The sequence below is a fragment of the Populus nigra genome, chromosome 15 (genome assembly GCF_951802175.1).
Source record: "Populus nigra chromosome 15, ddPopNigr1.1, whole genome shotgun sequence".
NCBI classification, from domain to species: Eukaryota; Viridiplantae; Streptophyta; class Magnoliopsida; order Malpighiales; family Salicaceae; genus Populus; species Populus nigra.
In genome coordinates, this window is record NC_084866.1 from 4,195,845 (window position 1) to 4,216,459 (window position 20,615).

A 20,615-nucleotide genomic window follows, 5' to 3' on the forward strand; every position below is an offset into this window, starting at 1 on the left:
TAAAACAAAACTATTCTCTTCGTATCCTGAAAGATAATTCTAATAACTTGGATCTAGCTGGGGGCAGCAATTCAGATGCAGCAAACCCCCACAGGAAGAAAGCTACAAAGAATCGATTTTGTACAAGTTCTGGTAGCCCCCCTTTTAATCTCAAATTGGTTTGACCTAGATCTATTTATTGTATAACATGCATGACCTGCCACCCATACACTTCCTAACTGCACACTCCAGTGTATTGAAAGGCAGTACATCGTTATAGTCAAGAAATATGCGACCCATAAATCAGCAGCCAATTGTTCATAAAAAAAAATTGAACAATGGAAGCTTTATTGGATCAACTTAGCACTTCCGGATAATGCTGGCAACATTCTTGCCAATCTCTTCCTTTGTTTGCTCTGAGACAGGAATATCACCTATGTACATGTCAAAGAAGGCTCCTGTAAAGTAAAACTGAAAGTTAGAATCTTAACTCTAAAACATAAACTATCCTCCATCCCAGCCTCTCTTTAATCATGAACTGCCTCTCAATATCTCTAGAAAATGTTGGCACACAAATTAATCAACTAATGATTTGGAGACAAGGAGAAGGATAATTCACTCACTACATAAATCCTTGCTACAAACCACTCCAATTTGGTTACCTCCAACTGCAAGAAAAGAATCTGTCAGTTGCCTATAAAATGCGGCAATATACAAATGAAAAGATATTGTTGGATCATTCATGCGCCTTTATAGGGAGGGCCTTCTTGCTTTGCTAAAATGGAAAGCCCTTGTACAGATGACAAAATGAGCAGGTCCTCTAACTCCAACAATTTCTGTTCTTTTTTATTATTATTGACAGGAATAAATTCATTAATGAAAATGATAAAAGGGTGAATGAGATGCCCTTCTGAGAAAACAGAGAACCATAAACTAGTATTGCAATGCTTTCCAATCACTTTTGGCAAATGTAAGGAGATGCTGCTAAATAACTCCAACAGCAGTGCATATAGAGTGTAAGATTTCCAACCAATAATGACGTACTTTCAGTTATTAGTTGCCCATCAGCTGTCCGTTGAAAATCAACTGTTGTTCCCTGCACAAATTCAATTCAAAGTTGATGCAATCCAATAAGAATGTGTAGAGGCAAAGCAAAGATATGCATAAACCAGAAAAAAATTACCGCGGGTAGTGGAATATCTTTTGTGAAGAATGAACCAAATGTAGTCAGGCAATGGTAATCAGTGTCTGGGTTTGTCTGAGAGAAGTCAAGAAAAGTATTTTAGAGAATCAGAATCCTGACTGGACATTTTCCTTCTATTACAGAACTGATAGGAAAAGAAATGATTGCAAGTAGAATAAATTACCTTCAATAAACGGTTTCGAAGTGATTTCTCAAAAGCACTGCAAGCACATAACATAAAGCATGTAACTAGGTGTTGGTGCTTATTTTCATCATCAGTCTTACAATTTCCCCCATGACTTCAGGGAATAAAAGGTTAATGAGTCTCCAACAAGCAGGGGCAAAACTATTCCAGGTGAAGCTCAGCCTTGTTAAACAATGTAAATAATCTATATTCTATTTTTTTTAAAAAAAAGATCTAGCAGGTTGCGTGATTGAACTTAAGAACACTATTAACACACCCTGTTTCACACACAATCCCCCATGGCCCAGAAGATCCTAAAATTTTAATTGAGACACTAATAGATGATATGATGTTTATATCCTCCCACGCTAAAAATATCCCAGTTTTTTTTATAGGTCTACAAACAGTATGCTGAGAATGTCCAGCTTATACCAAGGTCTTGCAGAAATCAGAGGCCCACCACCAAATTTCAAGTACAATAGCAAACAAAGTTTGACTTACTCCCTAACAGTATTGATTTTTATCCCATTGCAGTTAATCACAAGCCGAACAGTCATGGAGATGTCTTCCCTGCAGTATCATTATAAAAACTCGAATAAGAACAGTATCTGAGAATTCATCAAAGTGAATTAATCGAGTTGCAGAGGAATGAAAATGAAAAGGTCCAAGTACATGAATGTTAACAAACAACTCACGGCCAAGGCTAGGAAGATAATTATGATTTAAAAGCATCACGCAAGTGACAGAAATTTCATTGCAAGCTCCTATGTTAATTGATTAATGCTCCAAACATACAAAAAATTTTGTTTTTTATATTACAAAACTAACTTTCAACGGAAATATCATTTGCTCTATTAAAAACTACAGGAGAACATACTTAAACTACAAAATTTATTAGATCTTGTAAATAACTTCAAAGTTAAGAAAATTAAAGATTAAAACTTGGAATGAAGCGAACAGTTAATAACGAGAATTTTCCTGAAAGTTTCACTCTCTTGATTTAAAAATAAGTTTACAATAAACCATATAAAGATAAAGAAAAGATGAATAGCGATGCAACCACATTTTAACTTCAGAAAACCAAACACGGACAATGTGTTCAGCAAAGTCAGTGTTCATATATACCTGAGAAGGTCCTCATAAAAGTCACGGTGTTTAATTAATTCACCCATTGGAATGGAAGCATACTTTGGGCCCAGTTTTTCACAGACAGAATTAGGATGAACATCTATAAGAAATAGCAAGTGTCACTAATTGAATATCGTAGACATGAAAGAAACAATCAAACAAAAAACAATCCTCAATTGAAATGTAAAAGCACTTACAGAAACCAAAAGCATAAATCTTCAGAGACTTTATTCTGATTATTTTCATAGTTCTGGATCCAGTACCAACAAGAACCTGGTAAAGCACATTGAAATTGTTCACAGTGATTGAAAAAAGGGATGACAGGAGTGATCTCAAACAGGAAGACAGCAACCCTCAAAGTTAATGTAGGTACTAATTTTCTGATAATATTTCAAGCTTAACAATCAGATAGGGAATAAAATTCAAATAGTAACAAGATGTTTGAATTTGAAGCATCTAATTTCTATTGATGTTTCAAAACCCTAATGTAAAACAGACTAGAACGTAAACAGCTTTTACACACGCGCGCGCACATGCACACAGCAAGTTATTTTTAGCACAAAACAGGTCCCTTGTATTCAGCTATGTCAACACATAATGCGCGCGCATGAAGTTTAGTGCAATAACATGAAATTTAGAAACATCTACCTCTGAAGTTAATCTAGATCTTTCCTGTCCAGCTACGATGTTGTCCAAAAACATTGGGAACTCAATGCCAGTTCTGGGCTCAACGGCATGTCTTGTCCAGTTTAAATCAGAAAATGAGAGGCCTGGACATCCACAATGCTCAACTTCACAAGGCCTTTGATCTATGGATGCATGCACTTGTACATCACCATTCTCCAAAGGGATAGCTAGTACCTTTGAAGCTCTTACGACCAAAAAGCAGAAAGCAACATTTAGATAGTAAAAGAACAGCATATAGTGCGAGAAGTAGAGCTAAAGAACAGAAAGTGCACAGAAAAACTTATTTTATTATATATCAAATGACTCACAAGTTGTCAAATGGTGGTACCAGAGAAGCAGCTAATGAGAGGACAGGGAATGGCTGAAGTCTTTCAGCTTCCCCGAGTAGGAGCCTCATCACAAAACTTGAGATCGTACTAAAAACAACAGGAGGTGAAGACTCTACTTTTGATACAGAACCTACGCCTAAACCAGCAAGATCACATCTAGTAGAAGTAGAGTTCTTAACTTGTGCTGAAGATCTACAGCTTCCTGGTGTGGGAGAAATCTGTTTGCCTGATATTTGGCGACTCAAATTTGAACTAGATGCACTAGTGAACCAAAAAATCAAACCACCAGCAAGCTTCGACATGCCGTTCAAAGCTTCTTGAAAAGCCATGGTTCCAGGGACATGTAGGAATCTCGATTGGTGCAAAGGATTATCAACAAATGAACTAAGCTGAGAAAATAGATTAGCCCCAAAGCCTTGTGATAATAGGGGCTCTAAGGGAAACATGTATTGAGATTCTCCATCTAAATCCATGAAAAAGAACCAATTGTTCCTCATTATTGCTTCCGATTCAGGAGTCTCAAACTTTTATACCAGACGAACCTAGGTCCAACAGATGCAAAAACACCTGCATGGAAATAAATAGTGAGTGTGAGAAGCTCATACTTGCAAGTAGTTCAAAAACATAAAAAGAGCACGTAACTTAGGACATGCAATACTTGAATTCTAAAAGAAAATGCTACATTGCCGATTCTCATCCTTGGGGGATTAGTTTAGAAAACATCTTGTATCAACATTATTGAAAATATCCACAAATTCAACAAAATAAATGTCAAATAATTACACATAAAAACCATGGTTTATTGTTAAATTGGTGTCACAATTTTATTATTATTTTTTAAAAAAAAAGCTCTAAATATCTTTAACAGAATCCATCAATTTGTAAGAACAAGCAAGGTTTAGAACACATTTTCACCATAGGAAGGACTCAATCAACATATTTAAGAATTCAAGAGATAAAAAAAAAATAAAAAAATATAGATTAAACTAAGATAATACAAACAAAGAAACAAAAGCTCAGCCCTTTACTAGTTAATTTCACCAAGAAAAAAGCAAACCACACCTACAAACAACGAAAAATACATATTCGCTTCATGGACATTAACATTCAAATTTTGATGAACCCCAACATCTCAAAGAAGCAGAAAAATCAAGGGTCTTTATTACAGAATGCAAAAGTTAGCCGTTTTATTTCCCTCTTTGTGTCAAAGATAAAGGGCAAGTAATCAGAGATGAATGAAAAGCATACCTTACTATTGGATGAAGAAAAGGTTTTAGAAAGGAGAGGTAGGAAAGAGAAAAAATGTTGATGATGTTAAAAGAGGTCAGCTAAATTCAAATTAGGGTTTCCTTTTTGAATTTCTTAGATTTTTCAGTTATTATTATGAAGAGAGGGAGCGGGAAGAGAATATTCTTTGGTTCCAGAGGGGGGGAACCATTCACAGACTCACGGCAGATCAAAAGAAAACAGGACTCTTCTTATTATTGAAAGAAACTTTTCTTTTTTCTTTTGTGAGTTTTGAGGTAAATAATTTATGCTAAATTTGTTTTGGTGGCAAGGAAATAAATAGAAGGGCCACGGTAGTCACTAGATACTTACACCCGTGTCTTCTCGGGGTTTGAATTTTTTTTTAATAAAACATTTTTTTCATGGGTTTTTTTATTTATTTTTTTTAATTTAAAAATTTTTTTAAAAAATTTAAAAAGTATGTGTGCATAAAATTAAATAAATTAAAAATTATATGTGTTAATAAATAAAAAAATAATAACTAAAAAATAAAATTAGAAAAATCAAGAAATAGGTATATATTAAGATATTTAATCTCGCTAAACGGGACATTTACTCAGTTGTATTAGCTAAATTTATTTATTAAAATATTTTTTATTCAATCAAACGATAATAAAAATAAACGCACACATTAAATTGATTGAATAAAAAAGGAAAAAAATATGATGCAAGGCTGCACATATTAGAAATATTTTTTTTATTTTCAAAAATAAAATTCATCTATACAAAAGATTAAAAGAATCATAGCAAAATCAGAAAAATCTCTTCAAAAATTAAATGCATAACTGAAAAATAATCATTATTTCAAATAGGTTTTTTAATCAAAATAAAAGAGAGAATAAATATTAATCTAAATATAAATAAAAAAATATTTTAAAACAACATATAAAAATAAGCATTAATTTATAAAAAAAATCAAGTGTTGTTGAGACTAGCAAGTCAGGTCATCCAACCTGGCCCATATTGTTAGGGTCTATGCCCCTGGTAGGCTTGCCTGATTGAGCCCTTAATTTTTGTTGCATTATGTCATCCGTTCTAATGTTTTTAAAAAGATCAGATGATGCGTCACTCGCGGGCCAGATATTGTTTCCTGTTATAAAAAATTTATACATGCAGGCTTTTTCAATGCATTTTTTTACATAAGAAAAATTAAGTATAAATTGAAAAGTTTGTATATATATGTAATCAAATAAATTAAGAATTATGTGTGGTAATAAACAGGGAAAAAAGTGCTAAAGATAACTAAAAATAAAATGGAAAAATCGAATATGTTAATAAACAGAACATTTACCTGGTTGTGTTTACTGAATTTATTTATCAAAATTAATATTTTATTCAATCAAATGATATTAAAAATAGACACATATTAAATTGATTAAATAAAATAAAAGTGAAAAAGAAATATTATGCAAGGCTGCACATATCATAAATATTATATGAAAATAAATATTTTTATTTTTAAAAATAAAGTTCTTGTATACGAAAAGATTAAAAACCCAATTTTCAAGCTATTTCAACTCAAAAACACCTCTTTAACACCCACAAACCATTACATCAACTCCAAATACAAAAAAAAATGGTCCAAAAACTCAAAATCAAACCGGTTTAATTTTGGTTTTTCTCGGCTAAGATTTGATTTTTCATGCAACATCTAGACTCTAAATAACCATCATGAAGTCCCTCTCATCTCATAAAACTCGTGGACACCAAGAAAACCTATTTTGATGGCTGGAAATGGAGTTAACGATAAATTTCTCTCCTTGCTGGAATCTGGCAACTCCACCTCTCTTCTCTTTCTAACCAAGGACTGAAATATAACAAAAATGAACTTATGTACAAAATTTAAGTTGTCATCTATAGTGTTTTGTGAAAGGTTGAACATTGTCGACTGCATAGTATTTACCCATGTTTTAGTTTATAAAGTAATTTGTAATTTTAACATTACATGAAGTGACGAAAACCGTGAAAATTGAATAATGTAATATTACAAATATGTTACTCTTTTTTTATCTTTATAATTAATAGTTTATGGATTAAACATTTATTTTTATTTTATTTAGAAATATTTTAGTTCAAAAGTTTTTATTGGTGTACTTCTTATTAGATTTTTTTTAACATAATAAAGAAAAGTTGTATCTTTGAGAATATATAAAAATTTGCAATGTAAGTTCAATCCGTGGATATTTGTAATATTTATAAAAAATTTAGCTAAACCCAATATATTCAACCTGCTTGGGTCAAAAAAAAATTGAATTGGTAAAGTTCACAATTTTTAAGATATCAAAAGTTTGTATATCATGTGAGAATCCTAAGTATGTTGTGGTTTCATATGAACTAGCTATTTGACCTGTGATCCTTCATGGGCCATATATTTTTTCCTCCTATAAAAAAATTATATATGCAGGCTTTCCCAGTGTTTTTTTGTACATAAAAAAATTTCATGTGTAAATTGAAAAGTTTGTATATGCATTTAATCAAATAAATTGAAACCTATAAATGGTAAAAAAGTTATTAACGATAAAAAAAAATAAAACTAGAAAGAATAATAGATATAGATCAAGATATTTAATTTTACAAGATGGAGCATTTACCTGGTTGTGTTACCTCAATTAATTTTTTATTCAATCAAACAATAATAAAAATAGATACACACATTAAATTGATTGAATAAAATAAAATGAAAAAAATATTATGCAATGATGCACATATTAGAAATATTATCTAAAAATAAAAAAATTATTTTAAAAAATAAAGTTCAATTATACAAAATATAAAAAAGAAATATTGATGAATCAGAATAATCTCTCTCAAAATTAAATATAGATCCACCTGTTTCTTGGTTTCACCCGCGGTGATGCGTGGATCCACACACCAACAGTTGCGATGGCGCATGGAGACCACGTGTCATCACTGTTCCTACGCTTCCAGCCTTGATTTTAGTATACTAGACATATCAAACACCTTGGAAGGTCGATCCATAACCTCAAATTAATTTTTGGATAAATTGACTAAAAATTTGAGTTTTACGGTAAAATCTCATTGTTGTGTATAATTTTAGATTGTTTGGACACATTATTTGATAAGAATTCATTTGTATTTTTGGTTTGATAATTTGCGTTGAATTGCGATTTTATGTTTAGGGTTGAGTTTATGTTGATTTGAACATTAAGTCTTGATTCATGGGTTGTGCTTGGATCAATACTAATTTATTTGAATTAGCTTGAAATTTGAATATAAGTGCATGAAATTAATAAGATTTACATGGATGTTTGGTTTTGTTCGGTTTTGAGTTGATAAACGATAACTTTTTTTGAATTGATATCGTAATTAAAATAGCCTTGATAAAAATACTTTATTTGCATCTTACCAAACACGGTCTTCATCTTTTAATTTTTGAAAGATCATTTTGCAATTAATTTTGAATTTTTTATATTTTTTTTACTCTAATGTATTTAATATTTGGAATCGTGACCTACACGCGAGATGCTTTTTTAGTATTAAACAAATTGTTTTCCCTCTACAAAAACAACAAAAAAAAACTTTCTTTCAAAAATACAATTTTGTTTTAAATTGCATATGGACCAAGTTTCTAAAAAAAATAAAATCATAAATACTAAAAAACAAATACAAGGCATGATGTAGCTTCTTTAAATATAAAAATTCAAGAAAATAGTTTTGTTAATATCTTTGCATGTATTTTCGGATTTAATAACTCATTTATGAAATCTATGAGAACTTGACATATATTTTAAAAATACCAAAAAATTAATTTTGTTTTTTTCAATATTAAGGATTATGAACTTATACATAAAACGTACTCACGATATTAAAAGAAAAAAAAAATACAAAAAATATGTTTTGACTCTAGAATAGTTAGGTTTAAACTTGATAAGATAAAGATCTTTTTACTAAGAAAAAGTTTTCTTAAGCCTTCAACAGACCAACAGTTAGAAAATGCAACAATATCTTAATTTATATCAGACAAGCAAAAAATAAAGTTTACCTTAGGTAAAATGTATTAGAGGTGATATATCTTCCTTATTCAACTAGTCTCCTTATACAGACTCTAAGACTAGCTAGAGTTTCTAGTGACCAAAATACTAGGTGGCGATTTTTTTTTTTTACTAATAAAAAACAAGATTTTTTTATCCTTTCCACTTCATCTCTAGACAATTGTAATCTGCGACAACTTAACTTTGAAGTAATTATTCAAATTTGAAAAGAACATATAATTTTCAAGTAATTTTTGTATAAACTCTAAAAAACTCTAGATTTATCTAATAAGATTATTGAGATTCTAAAAAAATTTAAATTTATTATTTTTGGAGACCATAACATCCAAATACAATACCATGATGCAAGCTTTGATATGATATTGATGAGAAACAACTAATTATGTGTGCTTGTGCGCACCGACAAACTACCATTGATGGTAGGATTAATTGCTTATTTGGTGTGGTCTCCAAAGCCATAGCCAAAGGCAATACCACCCCCCTCCCTAATATTATTGGAAGCGTTGGCCATAATAATTGCTTGGATATATTGCGAAGCCCATCACCGTCCATAACACGCAAACACAATTTAGGGGTGTGTTTAAAATAGAAATGGTAATGATAGTTTAAAGTGTTTTTTTATTAAAAAAATTAAAAAAAATTAAATTTTAAAAAAATATAATTTATACCATGTTTCCAAACACACACACTTTCTCAAGGAGGATGGACTCACCTCAGCATCTTCAATCTTTGCCTTCTTGTTTTGTGTAACTAATTTTTTTTTTTTCTTTTGGGATATATCTTAGCAGTGAAGTAGTTTAATATGTTTTTGTTTCAAATTGAGATGATGCTTCATACATTTGGGAATCTTAAATCAGGTTCATCGCAAATTTATTCATTTTCTTTTTATGTCAGCTTTCTCGTAGTTGCCTGCCAATTTAATTTAATAATATAATAATTATTATATTATTAATAACTACAGCAGATGTTGATTTGTAAAAGCTGTTTTTTTAATTAAAAATATATCAAAATATTTTTTTTTAATTATTCATCTAAAAAAATATTATTTTGAGAAGCAATTTAAAAGTTGAGTTCAACTGCAAAAACTCATTTAGGCTACCTAGAAAAAATCCTTGATTCAATTTTTAATTAGACCAAGGATGACTAGTCCACTCAAACAAACAAAACTCAAGTAGAGAAACAAACTCATAGCATTGATCACACAGATTAGCAATTTCTAAACAATGAGACCATTGTTCCAAAGATTTGGGCAAGACTAAATATGCAATGGCTTGTGTTGGGATAGAAAGAATACAAGGTTACTTTCATATGTTCAATTTAGTCCCCAGTCCCCACTCTGAAACAAAACAGTTCATGCAAGAGAACAGATCCTCTGGATAGGTTTTTCTACAGAAAATTATGCAGACATTAAAATCATGGGGGAAATCATCTTTCTTCGACCATGCTGAGAAAAAAACAAATGGTGACAAAACTTTTATCCTGTGAGACTGATTCCAGCAGTCAACAGATGAGAGGTGTTTCTGCCAACTCTAATATTCAAAACCTGATCAAGTTCTTCAAACTATGAACATTCTTTTTAAAGCAAATGCTTCTATTCACAATAAACCAGCTTCGAAGAGATTTCTGCGTCTTAAAGTCTCATCTACAAGCTTGAAAGTTTTTTTCACAAGCTTCTGATCAAGTGCGGTGGTTCTATATATTTTAAATACCCGGTCCACGCGATCAGGGGTTGTGCTTTGGAAATACAACTCCTCAAACTTCTTCTTTACAAACCTGATGAATACTATATCATTAATGACGACCATCAAATCTTTGGAACCGCTAAAAAAAAAATCATCAAAACCTCAATAGCATAAAAAAAGGAAGGTCAGAGGTTAGCTGGTTCTAGACACTGTGAACAAACATTTTGCAAAATGCACACGTGTATTTGACAAATATACAAGTGTTGGCTTGCATTAATTCATCAAGACCATAAGGAAATGGACTTCCAAATCAAGCTTTCAGCAAAGCACAAAACTTCAACACTTTTAGCCTATTCAGTGCACTAATATTTTTCACTCATTCATATATAGGAAATGAAGCAGCAAGATAAATGCTTACTCGTATGCATGCTCAATCTCTAGTTTTCCTGTCAAAACTGGCTGGTAGTCCTTGAACCACTCGCATACATTCAATGGTACCTGTAAATTGCACAACATCAAAGGCCAAAACTGATGCTATTTTTTCTATACTCAATAAAAACGCACAGTTCTGCAGCTCTTACTTTCAGAACTTTCTTTTCAAATATATCAAACTTGTTTAGAAACAGCATGAAGGATGTCTTCTGCACGCAAAAAGCCAAGTGAAAATGTAAAGAGTCCCAGCTGTCTATATTCGGAGCTTAAAATAACAGATCATAGGGACAGGTTAGAGTAGCATAAAAGAAAACCTCAAAGCATGGTTGCTTCAGGACCCACTCAAAAAGCTCCTTTGTCCCAATCATTCGATTCTTGTTTTCATCCTCAAATAGTGTTTGATCATACCTGAAAACATAAACAGTCAAATTACACCCTTTTCACTTTACAATATGTTCTTGTGTTAGAAATGTCACTTCACATGCTAACAGATAGCAATGGTTGAGATGAGCTCACTCCAACTCAATACTGCCCTGACCAAGTGTTGCGGACCCAAAGTAATGAATCATGGGAATGGAACAGCATGTACAGACACATATTTGACAGTTACAGCCCATATTCAAATAACAAACTGAAGCCATTCTGAGAGGTCCTTGTGGAAGATATAGGCCAGATAATCCCAGCAAAGTTTGTTTGCTTTTGGAAATGTGGCATGCAATGGATACTGCAGTGGCTACTGTCATGAATATCAGTATATCAAATAACCATGATCCAGAGATGGCCAAGGATATCCAACTAAAACAAAAACTTCAAATATTTAATGTTCAACACCCCAAACTCAACAATTTTGTGACATTATAACAGTTTAAAGAAAATAGGTCATCTTACTCGCTAATTGCAGCACAAAAAATTACAGCTGTAACACCTTCAAATAGATGAATCCATTTCCGCCTCTCATTTCTCTGCCCACCGACATCAAAAAGTCTATATACCTCCCCACTTTTCTTGTTCTCACCAACAGGGCTGACAAAATCATAGCCAACATGAGCTGCTGAGTACCAGAACTAATAATTTTGGAGGCACTGGAAAACATATTTTGCAATCAGGTGCAATTGACCTTTAATTGAAATTGATTCAAGTCAAGAAAATTGCACCTTGTAAACCCATGTCAAAACACCATAGGGCAAAACACATATTGAAAGCAATGCAAAAGCCAGGTACCAGTGAATTAGTATGTTCACCTGAATTGGATCTCTACAACACCTGTTGTACGAACTCTTGCATAAAGAACATCTTCCTGAAATACAATAAACACTGAGAAGCTGTGGGAAAGAGCTTAAATATCATTTAAAAAGTGTTATGTGGGTGCATGCATAAAGTAAGTTAATAATCTACAGAAGCTAAAGTAATGCCAAAAATCCAAAGACTAAGCAAACAATTTTTTATGCAAAATGTCTTAGTAACATAAAAGCATCATTCCAACAAGTGCACCATAATTTCCCCAAGAAAACCATCGCACTGCGACATGCAAAACTGAGCATATTAAAAATTTAAACTGGATGCATGCCACACACAGAAGTGAAGCTCACTGAAGTTCTAATATAAAAGGTTTCGAAGTAGAACAAAGAAATGCAGTGCGATTGGGTCTAATCCTAAGGAATAAATATTTTGTATATGCATTTTGTAGATGTTGAAGAATTTAAACCTTGCTCTGATATCCTAATTATGCAAACAGAATGTACATAACATTCATGTAACATGGAAACAATAAGGAAACAAGATAAATTATAGATACCTTAGTAGGAATATAATTTGCATCAGACAATCTTTGCAAATTCTCCATGAAATAAGGGGTACAATCTGGAACTTGGAGCTCATTGCCACGGGCATATGTTTCCTACAGTATCCATTGAAATTAATAACTGAAATGCTTCATTCAGAAACCATGAATGAAAACCATAGTCTCAATGATATAATAGGAAAACAGACAAACTTTGTAGCAATAATACAGATTCCAGGGAAGTTGTATATGTATCTTTGATGAACTGGCTACCTGAATTGCAGCATCTCTCCATAGAGTTTCAATCTCCTGGGCAAGTTCTTTGGTAAGACTTGGATGATCCAACCTGCCTCCAATTTCCGACAATTTCTGTCCAATATCCTGATGCATGATGAAATGAATGGATTGTAAAATCAAACCACTTTAGCAAAGAATTAAGCAAAATTTCTAGGAAAAAGAATACATCAAATTAACCTATACATGTTAGATAGTAAGTCATTGCTAGATTCCTAGAATTTGTTTTTTCAAAATGATAACCTTACTTAAAGCAAAGTAAAAGACATTGAAATGACAAATTCAAACCTTATTTTCATTGGATATAACATACTTCAAGGAATCTGTTTCATTTTGAGCCAATTCTTTTGATCCATCGTGCAATACCTGTAGAAACCCATAGATTGAACTTTCAGAATAAAATTTACCATTTATGAATCCAGAAGTTTCACCACAAAAGCCAGGCACTTCGTATTTTCTAAATTATGCAAAAAGGGAAAATAACCAACACACCCTTTCAAGTTTTGCATACTTTTATTGTCTGATAGACGTTCGCATGGATGACCGAGATATAGCTGTTGAGCTCTGCCTCGTCAAAACCACTTTGAAACAAAAGTTTTATCTGCATCCAGAACATACACAAGTAAGGATAAAAAACAGCAATGCTGGCAAATACAAGTTCATACTTGAACAACAAAGAGTTCCGTCCTACCTGCTTGAAAATCGTTGACTTCCCAGAGTCTCCAGCACCTTGATCACGAAAGATTGATCACATCATTAAAAAAAAAGAGAGAAGAGAAAATATATTGGCCACCAAAGTTGAAATAGCCATGTCTTTAAGAGTCTTTCCATTGGGGGGGGGGGGGGGGAGAAAGAAATGTGCAACAAGATGGAGGGCAATTACATTTAGACAATAGTCATGCATTAAGCAGCCAACTTTTATTATCTCTACTTCTTGTCAAAGAATATGGTAAAGCAAACAGCGAACAATGTCCCCCCCGACACAATTAAGAACTCAGTATTTCAGTCCTTGGTTAATATCATAAGCTTTAAACAAGGAAAACAAATTGTTCATAATTGCTCTTATGCTAAAAGAGAGAAAGTTCTTCTCCAGGGAAGCCACTCCTGGCACCTATGGTGCCTGTGCTATCTGGACCTCAAATACAAGTCCATAACTATGATAAACCTCAATTACTAAGGATACAGTTTTAGATGCCGAACAATTAACATAATACAAAACAATTTTGAAAGCCAAATGATCGGTTCGATGGGAAACAAGGTTGAATTGCATTTACCAAGAAGCAAAAGTTTTTGAATATGCTGTTCAACTTTGGTTTCTTGTTCAATTCGCCTTTCAATTTCTGCAGCCTGGAAAAGCCAAAATTAAATTTGCAAACTTAAAGATCACACAAAGAACAAGGGGCATATAAGAGGCATAAGTATCATCATAGACAATATTAAACCGAATCACCAGTATCATACTCGTAGAAGAATATAAATCATGCATTTTATCAATTGTAACTCACCTGTGCATTCTCTTCAGTATCTGCCTCATTGTATCGATGCCGTTTACTGCAGAGTAAGCCCATATTTTGTGTTGTGATAGACAGCATAGAACGTGCAGTGATCAGGCTTCACCAGGGGTTCAAACAGTTGGTCGATGCCCTTTTGTAGAGGTCACTCATAATGTGGTCAATTTGACCTGATCAGAGTGAAGAAACCTGCAGGGGCCATTAAAGATTAGATTCATCTTCCTTGTAAAAATACTTAAGTTCAATCACCAGTCCAACTCACATAAATGAGTTGTACAACATAACCAGTACCCAAAATTACATGTCATTTCTCGTGACTCCAAGTTCAAAAAACAAAAAACTAGAAAACACCATCAGAGACACACGTACATTAATGACAAGAACTTATCAGCCATGTATATGTACAATTAATATTCCCAGTATAAGTTTACAAGGTCTTGGCATTTACCACTTCACGGCAGTACATAGCATCAACACCCCCTTCAGCCAACTTATCTCCTACCTCCCATTGCATAATAACAATCAATGTTTTAATTATGAAATTTTTCATTATCATAAAACAACTTCCAAAATAATTATATTTAATTGCATCCAACAGGAATTATTATTATCATTTTTATGAGAACGAAAAAGGAACAAAATGAGAATTATACATCCACGGATAAAGATAATGAAAACAAAAAACCCAAGAATTTTCTAAATCAAACCCAAAAATGAAAAAAACAAAGGATTTTTTTTAAAAGAAAACAATTGTTCATCTGCAACTGTTAGAGCAATAGAATAGAATAGAATACGAAGATCCCACAACATAAATGGAACCCAAGAAAGCAAAGATCTAGAAAGACATACTTTAGCAAATGCAAAGAAGAAACAGGGTCAAAGTTGGTAGATATAGAATTGGTTGATTGGCTTGGTTCTCGCAGCCACCCTCTTTGCTTTGTCTGCTGTTCTTCTCCTCCTACACTTTCGCTTGCTCTCATTACAGTCAAAGTCAGAAATAAAATGTTCAACTAGCACTGAGATGAGTATCTTTACAGCCACGTTTACTTTAGTTTTTTAAAAAATAAATTTAATAACATGGATCTTCGGGAGAGGGATATATAGATGAACATCGGGGGTGTCTTTTGTATGGGAAAGATTAAAAAAAAATGTAATTATTTTTATTATTATTATAGATTTTGTTTCCGTGTATCTTAATTAATATCATAAATTCTAAAATTAATGAACAGCTTCTAATATCCCTTACTCAAATTCATAAACAGAAATATGGAACTAATTATTACAAGGCAATGAAGTGGGCTGGACTGTACTATGCTCTACTGGTTATCCCTTTGCTCCTCTGGTTTCTCTGTTTCCGTGTTGTGTCCGTGTGAGTGTGGCAATGTGAAAGTTTTGGGGGTATCTTGTCACGCTTGTTAATGCCTAATGGGACACGTTCGCTCATTACTTTTTATTATTATTAATATGAATATTCGAAGTAGTTTGTGTGTATTTTGATTAATCTAATGAGTCCTGAAGTTAATAATCATATAAACCTCCAATAGCTTTAAAAATACTCGAACTCATGATTATTGGAGAACAAATCCAAGACCTGACCAGTTGAGCTACTCCCCAAAATTACTATGTCTATTTTTATAATGCTGGCCATGACCACATTTGCACGGTATTTGGTAATATATTAGCGATTATTTTTAAAATGGTAATATTTTTTATTTTTTTAAAATTATTTTTAATATTAACACATCAAAAAAATCTAAAATTATAAAAAATAATTAAAAAAATAAATTTTTTTTTATAAAATATCGTTTGGAATACAATTCCAAATAACACCATAAATTAGGAGGGTTTAATTGGAGTTTACAAAGATTTTGATTTTTTTTAAATTAATTTTTTTAATATTTTGGATTGTTTTGAAGTAAATATATTAAAATAATATTTTTAACATCAGCATATCAAAAAAATTCAGAAATATAAAAAAAATTTAAATTTTCATGAAACGCCGTTTGAAAGACAATTTCAAACAACACCTTAAATTAAAAGGGTTCAACCGGAGATTATAAATATTTTAAATTTTTGAATTTTAAATTAATTTTTGAATATTTTTAGATTGTTTTGATCTTAATACATCAAAATATATTTTTTATTTTAAAAATTATTTTTGATATTAGTACTTTAAAACAATTTTAAAATATAAAAATAATTTTTTTAAAAATCAAATTATCAAACACCATTTGAAATGCAATTCCAAAAGGCACTTTAAATTAGGAGGGTTTAACCAAAGTTTATAAAAATTTTGTTTTTTTATTTTAAATTAATTTTTTGGATGTGTTTGGGTTGTTTTGAAGTAAATACATTAAAATAATATTAATATATTTTTAATTAAAAAATATTTTTAAAAAGAATCATGCATTTTGTATTATCAAACATACAAACACCTTTAGCTTTACCCCAAATTTATTAACATCCCAACCTACCTCTTCTGTGTATAAATTAAGAGGGTGTTTGAAATTATGTTTGGACTGTAATTTTTAAAAATTTAAATTTTTTAATATCAAATTAATTATAAAAATTTTATATTAGTGTGATATCAAGAATTAATTAAAAAATAATAATATTATTTTAATATATTTTAAAATAAAAAATATTTTAGAAAACAAACTCTATGGAATCCAAAATATACAATGACTACCTCACAGCATGCATCTAGTCACCAACGCTCTAGTTGTACGCAATAAACCAACTAACAATTTCCCATCGAAGTAGAGTCTAATCCTGACTGTTGCCTTTTTAAAAGATTGTCACTAGTTCTTATTGAGTAAAAGGCAGAAATTTAACTTGTTCTTTAATTTTGATCAAGAGTTTCCTAAAAAAAAATAATCAAAGCTCAAATAAAAGCTATTAAGATCCATTTATTCGATTTCATTATAACTTAATTTTATAATTATTTGATTAGTGTTGATCATTCTTAATTTAGTAGTATTTTGTTTAAAGAATTATCTTATTTTCTCATTATTTTTCAGTTTTTTAACAAAATTAAATTAAAAAAACCATAGAATAGACGGAAATGATTCAATTATAATTGGATTAAAAAACATAATGAAAAAACCATAAGAACTAATTACATAAATAATTTAAAAAAACCATAAGAACTAATTACATAAATAATTTTAAAAGACCATAAGAACTAATCATTTAATTTTATTAACAACGTTTTTTTTTTGTAGCGTCAAGAATTTTTTTCAATGTGAGTAAAAAAAGCATTTTATCTTGAACCAAAACTATCGTGGAGGGCTTAAAAAACAAAACCCCGATTAATGGAACAATATTTAATAAAACAATACTAACGGAATAAAATCTAAAAAAAATAATCATGAAAGGCTATCTAAAAATAGCTCTAGCTAATATAAACAGAGGCTATAATTTCATGAAAAAAAAATATAAATTTCAATGATATTCAATAAAAAAATATCAAATTATTTCTTAGTTAATGAATTAAAATGTAAAATAAAAAAAATAAAAAAATAAAAATAAAACAAAACAAGCTAGGTGCACCCGTGACACCTAACTCATCCAAGAAAAAGCTTGGCCCATGTGTCAAATCTCTTTATTTTTCTCTTTAAAATTTTGCCTTTTATTTTAAAATAAAATAGTACAAGTTACATGTTGTCTATTGGCTAGTTTCAGGAGATTGGAGGTTCATCGAAAAGTCCAAGTATGTGTTTTATTTGTTAAAATTTTATTTTTCAACATGTGTTAACCCAAAACACCTAAAAAATAACCTTAAATAACCTAAACAATGACCAACAACCCCAAAATCAACTAAAAAAAAAAGGTTCTTCTTGAGTTTGAATCTATCATATCAAGCGATGAAAAGAAAAAGAAACACCTAGGTAGAACTCTCATCATTAAATGGAATTTGTTGACATTAAAATTAACTTTTTTTCATGTCTGGAATTAGTATTAACTGAGTTTTGTTTTTTTACAACTGGAATTCGACCACTCTCTTCCCTTTCTTAACCCAGGAACTAAAAAATTAAAAAATAAATAAAGTTTTATACCACAATTAAACTGTGGAAATATTAAAGGACTGAAAAGTTAGCATTCTAAAAATAAGAAAAACAAAGTGAGTTTTTTGTTCCAATTTCAAACACCACTTTTACTATGCCTTTTAGTGTTTGTTTGCCATTGATGTACACGAGCTCTCCTGTGGGGTGGCTAAGGGTATGAATTTTAAATGTTAAAAGGGGTAAGAAGTTAGAATTTTGATGATGTTAAATATTATAAATATATAAATTTATTTTTTTTTTACATGAAATGAGAGAGTAAAAAATACAAGTCTCTCCCTCTCAAGCTTCAAGTTTAAAGAATTGACAAACGAGGTCAGCTTGCTTGCTATCGACCTCATCCATCTTCAATCTTATTAGCTTGTGATTGCAAAGATACAAGCCATGATTTATATAAAAATTTTATTTAAAAGATGTATATGCTAATTACATTAATCATGACCTTAATATTTTTTACTCTTTCTCCCGCATGACTAATGTAATTAGCATATGCATTTTCTAAAGAAAATTTTTGTAATTATCATATGCATAGAAAGGTAAAAAGCCTATGTGTGGTTAAAAAAAGCTCTTAACTTATGAAAATGATATCTAACATTCAATAAAATAAGATTTAACATTAATCAAATAGAGTTGAAAAAAGAAAAAAGTTTGGAACTCTATGTAGTAGTGAAACACTACCAACCATCATGACATCATATAATTAGCTAGTGGAATAGAAACAAATGACATTTAGAAAGTAGAGAATGGGAAGAATATGCATGTCCCGTCAATATACGAGTGTAAGTAAATATATTCTGTAGTCAATCAGTTGATTATATATAATATTAATTTTATTAATGTAAAATATATTTAGTATTAATAAAAGCTTTCTTTATATTAATAAAAGCTTTTATTAATAATAAATAAAACCTATGAAAAAGCTCACATGATAGTTGTGTAAGTAATTCTTAGACTTAGGATTACTAAGTTATCTTATATAGAGAGTATTATGCTTTGATCTTAGCTACATGTTGTCCTAATCAAGGGTAACAAACATGTAGATATTGGGTATAACATAAACTATATAAAGATATTTGAGTAATTAAGAGAGGATTCATCATTATAGGTTAACTAAGAAAGATATCCCATCTATTATCAAATAGTATAGATTGTGAAATCCTTGGCTAGATGGAATGAGATTTGAAAAGAGTTTCAAATCTTATTCAAATAATCAATGACTAGAGTGTTAAGAACTAAAATGATTTGATAGAGCAGATATATTACATACTATAATGTCTAAATCCGAACATTATTAATGAAGGGATAATAATTACACTGAGAAATTAGTCACTAAAAGATTAAGTCAAATCACTTATGACTTTCTTAATATTCGGGAGATCATAATAGGTTGCTTGACATTGTATTTGATCTTCAAATATAAATCAATCAATTGTTGAATTGATAATAAATTAATTTGTTTAATTTAATTAATCTTATTTTATTTAGGATTATGATTTATATTTGGGCCTACTTATTAGAGAACCTAATGGGTCACAAATATAAGAATAATTGGTTAGAAATTAAAACAGGATGATTAATCAAGTGCAACTTGATTGTAAATAAGTTTTAAAAGTTGAAGACTAAAATATAATTAATATAAGGGATTGCAATTCTAGATTTATAAACAATTAAGTAAGGACTTAATTGAATAAATTTCTAAAATTAGCCTAAAATAATAAATGTGATAGTATTTAAGGGGAAAATTAATATTTTTTCATTTATATGGTTTTTTAGGTTTTTTTATTAATAAAAGGTTATACCTCTTATTTTCTAATAGTAGAGTATAGTAAAGAAACACCAAAACACAAAAGAAAAGAGATTTCTCACAAGTGGTTTGTGTAGATTACCGTTAGAGGTCGAATACTTAGACGACATATGATTTTCGACAATCCAGCCTTGAAGTAATTATTCAAAGCTAAAAAACAACTTGATTAATTATCATATTTTATTTTTTTTTTAAATTTCAAATGGGTAGGTCGCCCGTGAAAATAAATTAATTTTAGGAAAGTATGGACGTCTTTTG

General features: G+C 30.7%; 2 protein-coding genes across 4 annotated transcripts; both read right to left on the reverse strand.

Annotated features, from left to right (window-relative positions):
* On the reverse strand, positions 1 to 5,015 carry LOC133674142 (fatty-acid-binding protein 2-like). Of its 2 annotated transcripts, none has more exons than XM_062095141.1 (11): positions 4,739 to 5,015; positions 3,470 to 4,057; positions 3,123 to 3,345; positions 2,672 to 2,747; positions 2,472 to 2,574; positions 1,848 to 1,916; positions 1,347 to 1,383; positions 1,163 to 1,237; positions 1,024 to 1,075; positions 603 to 647; positions 1 to 437 (listed from the first exon to the last, which is right to left on the reverse strand). In XM_062095141.1, the coding sequence occupies exons 2-11, from the start codon at positions 3,985 to 3,987 to the stop codon at positions 340 to 342; spliced, it is 1,296 nt and encodes a 431-aa protein (XP_061951125.1). In that variant the 5' UTR covers positions 3,988 to 4,057; positions 4,739 to 5,015; the 3' UTR covers positions 1 to 339. The 2 variants fall into 2 exon arrangements, with proteins under 2 accessions (XP_061951125.1, XP_061951126.1); XM_062095142.1 differs by lacking the exon at positions 4,739 to 5,015 and adding an exon at positions 4,553 to 4,708.
* A 4,947-nt stretch (positions 5,016 to 9,962) lies between these two features.
* LOC133673918 (guanine nucleotide-binding protein alpha-1 subunit) lies at positions 9,963 to 15,868 on the reverse strand. 2 transcript variants are annotated; one of them, XM_062094851.1, is made up of 14 exons: positions 15,339 to 15,868; positions 14,484 to 14,659; positions 14,253 to 14,325; positions 13,670 to 13,707; positions 13,490 to 13,579; positions 13,267 to 13,344; positions 12,958 to 13,065; positions 12,700 to 12,801; positions 12,146 to 12,201; positions 11,793 to 11,927; positions 11,219 to 11,312; positions 11,054 to 11,113; positions 10,891 to 10,970; positions 9,963 to 10,563 (listed from the first exon to the last, which is right to left on the reverse strand). In XM_062094851.1, exons 2-14 carry the CDS (start codon positions 14,568 to 14,570, stop codon positions 10,386 to 10,388), a joined length of 1,179 nt encoding a protein of 392 aa, XP_061950835.1. In that variant the 5' UTR covers positions 14,571 to 14,659; positions 15,339 to 15,868; the 3' UTR covers positions 9,963 to 10,385. The 2 variants fall into 2 exon arrangements, with proteins under 2 accessions (XP_061950835.1, XP_061950834.1); XM_062094850.1 differs by having other exon boundaries at positions 14,484 to 14,678.
* Positions 15,869 to 20,615: the final 4,747 nt, after the last annotated feature.

Bases quoted from the DNA above. Each gene is read 5' to 3' on its own strand.
- LOC133673918 (XM_062094851.1), bottom strand. From the start codon at position 14,570: ATGCTGTCTATCACAACACAAAATATGGGCTTACTCTGCAGTAAACGG. The intron at 14,326-14,483 runs GTGAGTTACAAT...TGGCTTTTCCAG, and splicing joins ATACTGAAGAGAATGCACAG to GCTGCAGAAATTGAAAGGCG. The intron at 11,114-11,218 runs GTTTTCTTTTAT...TTTTGCGTGCAG, and splicing joins TGAAGCAACCATGCTTTGAG to AAGACATCCTTCATGCTGTT.
- LOC133674142 (XM_062095141.1), bottom strand. From the start codon at position 3,987: ATGAGGAACAATTGGTTCTTTTTCATGGATTTAGATGGAGAATCTCAA. The intron at 1,917-2,471 runs GTATATATGAAC...ATGATACTGCAG, and splicing joins TTTTATGAGGACCTTCTCAG to GGAAGACATCTCCATGACTG. The intron at 1,238-1,346 runs GTAATTTATTCT...GACTTCTCTCAG, and splicing joins TTCGAAACCGTTTATTGAAG to ACAAACCCAGACACTGATTA.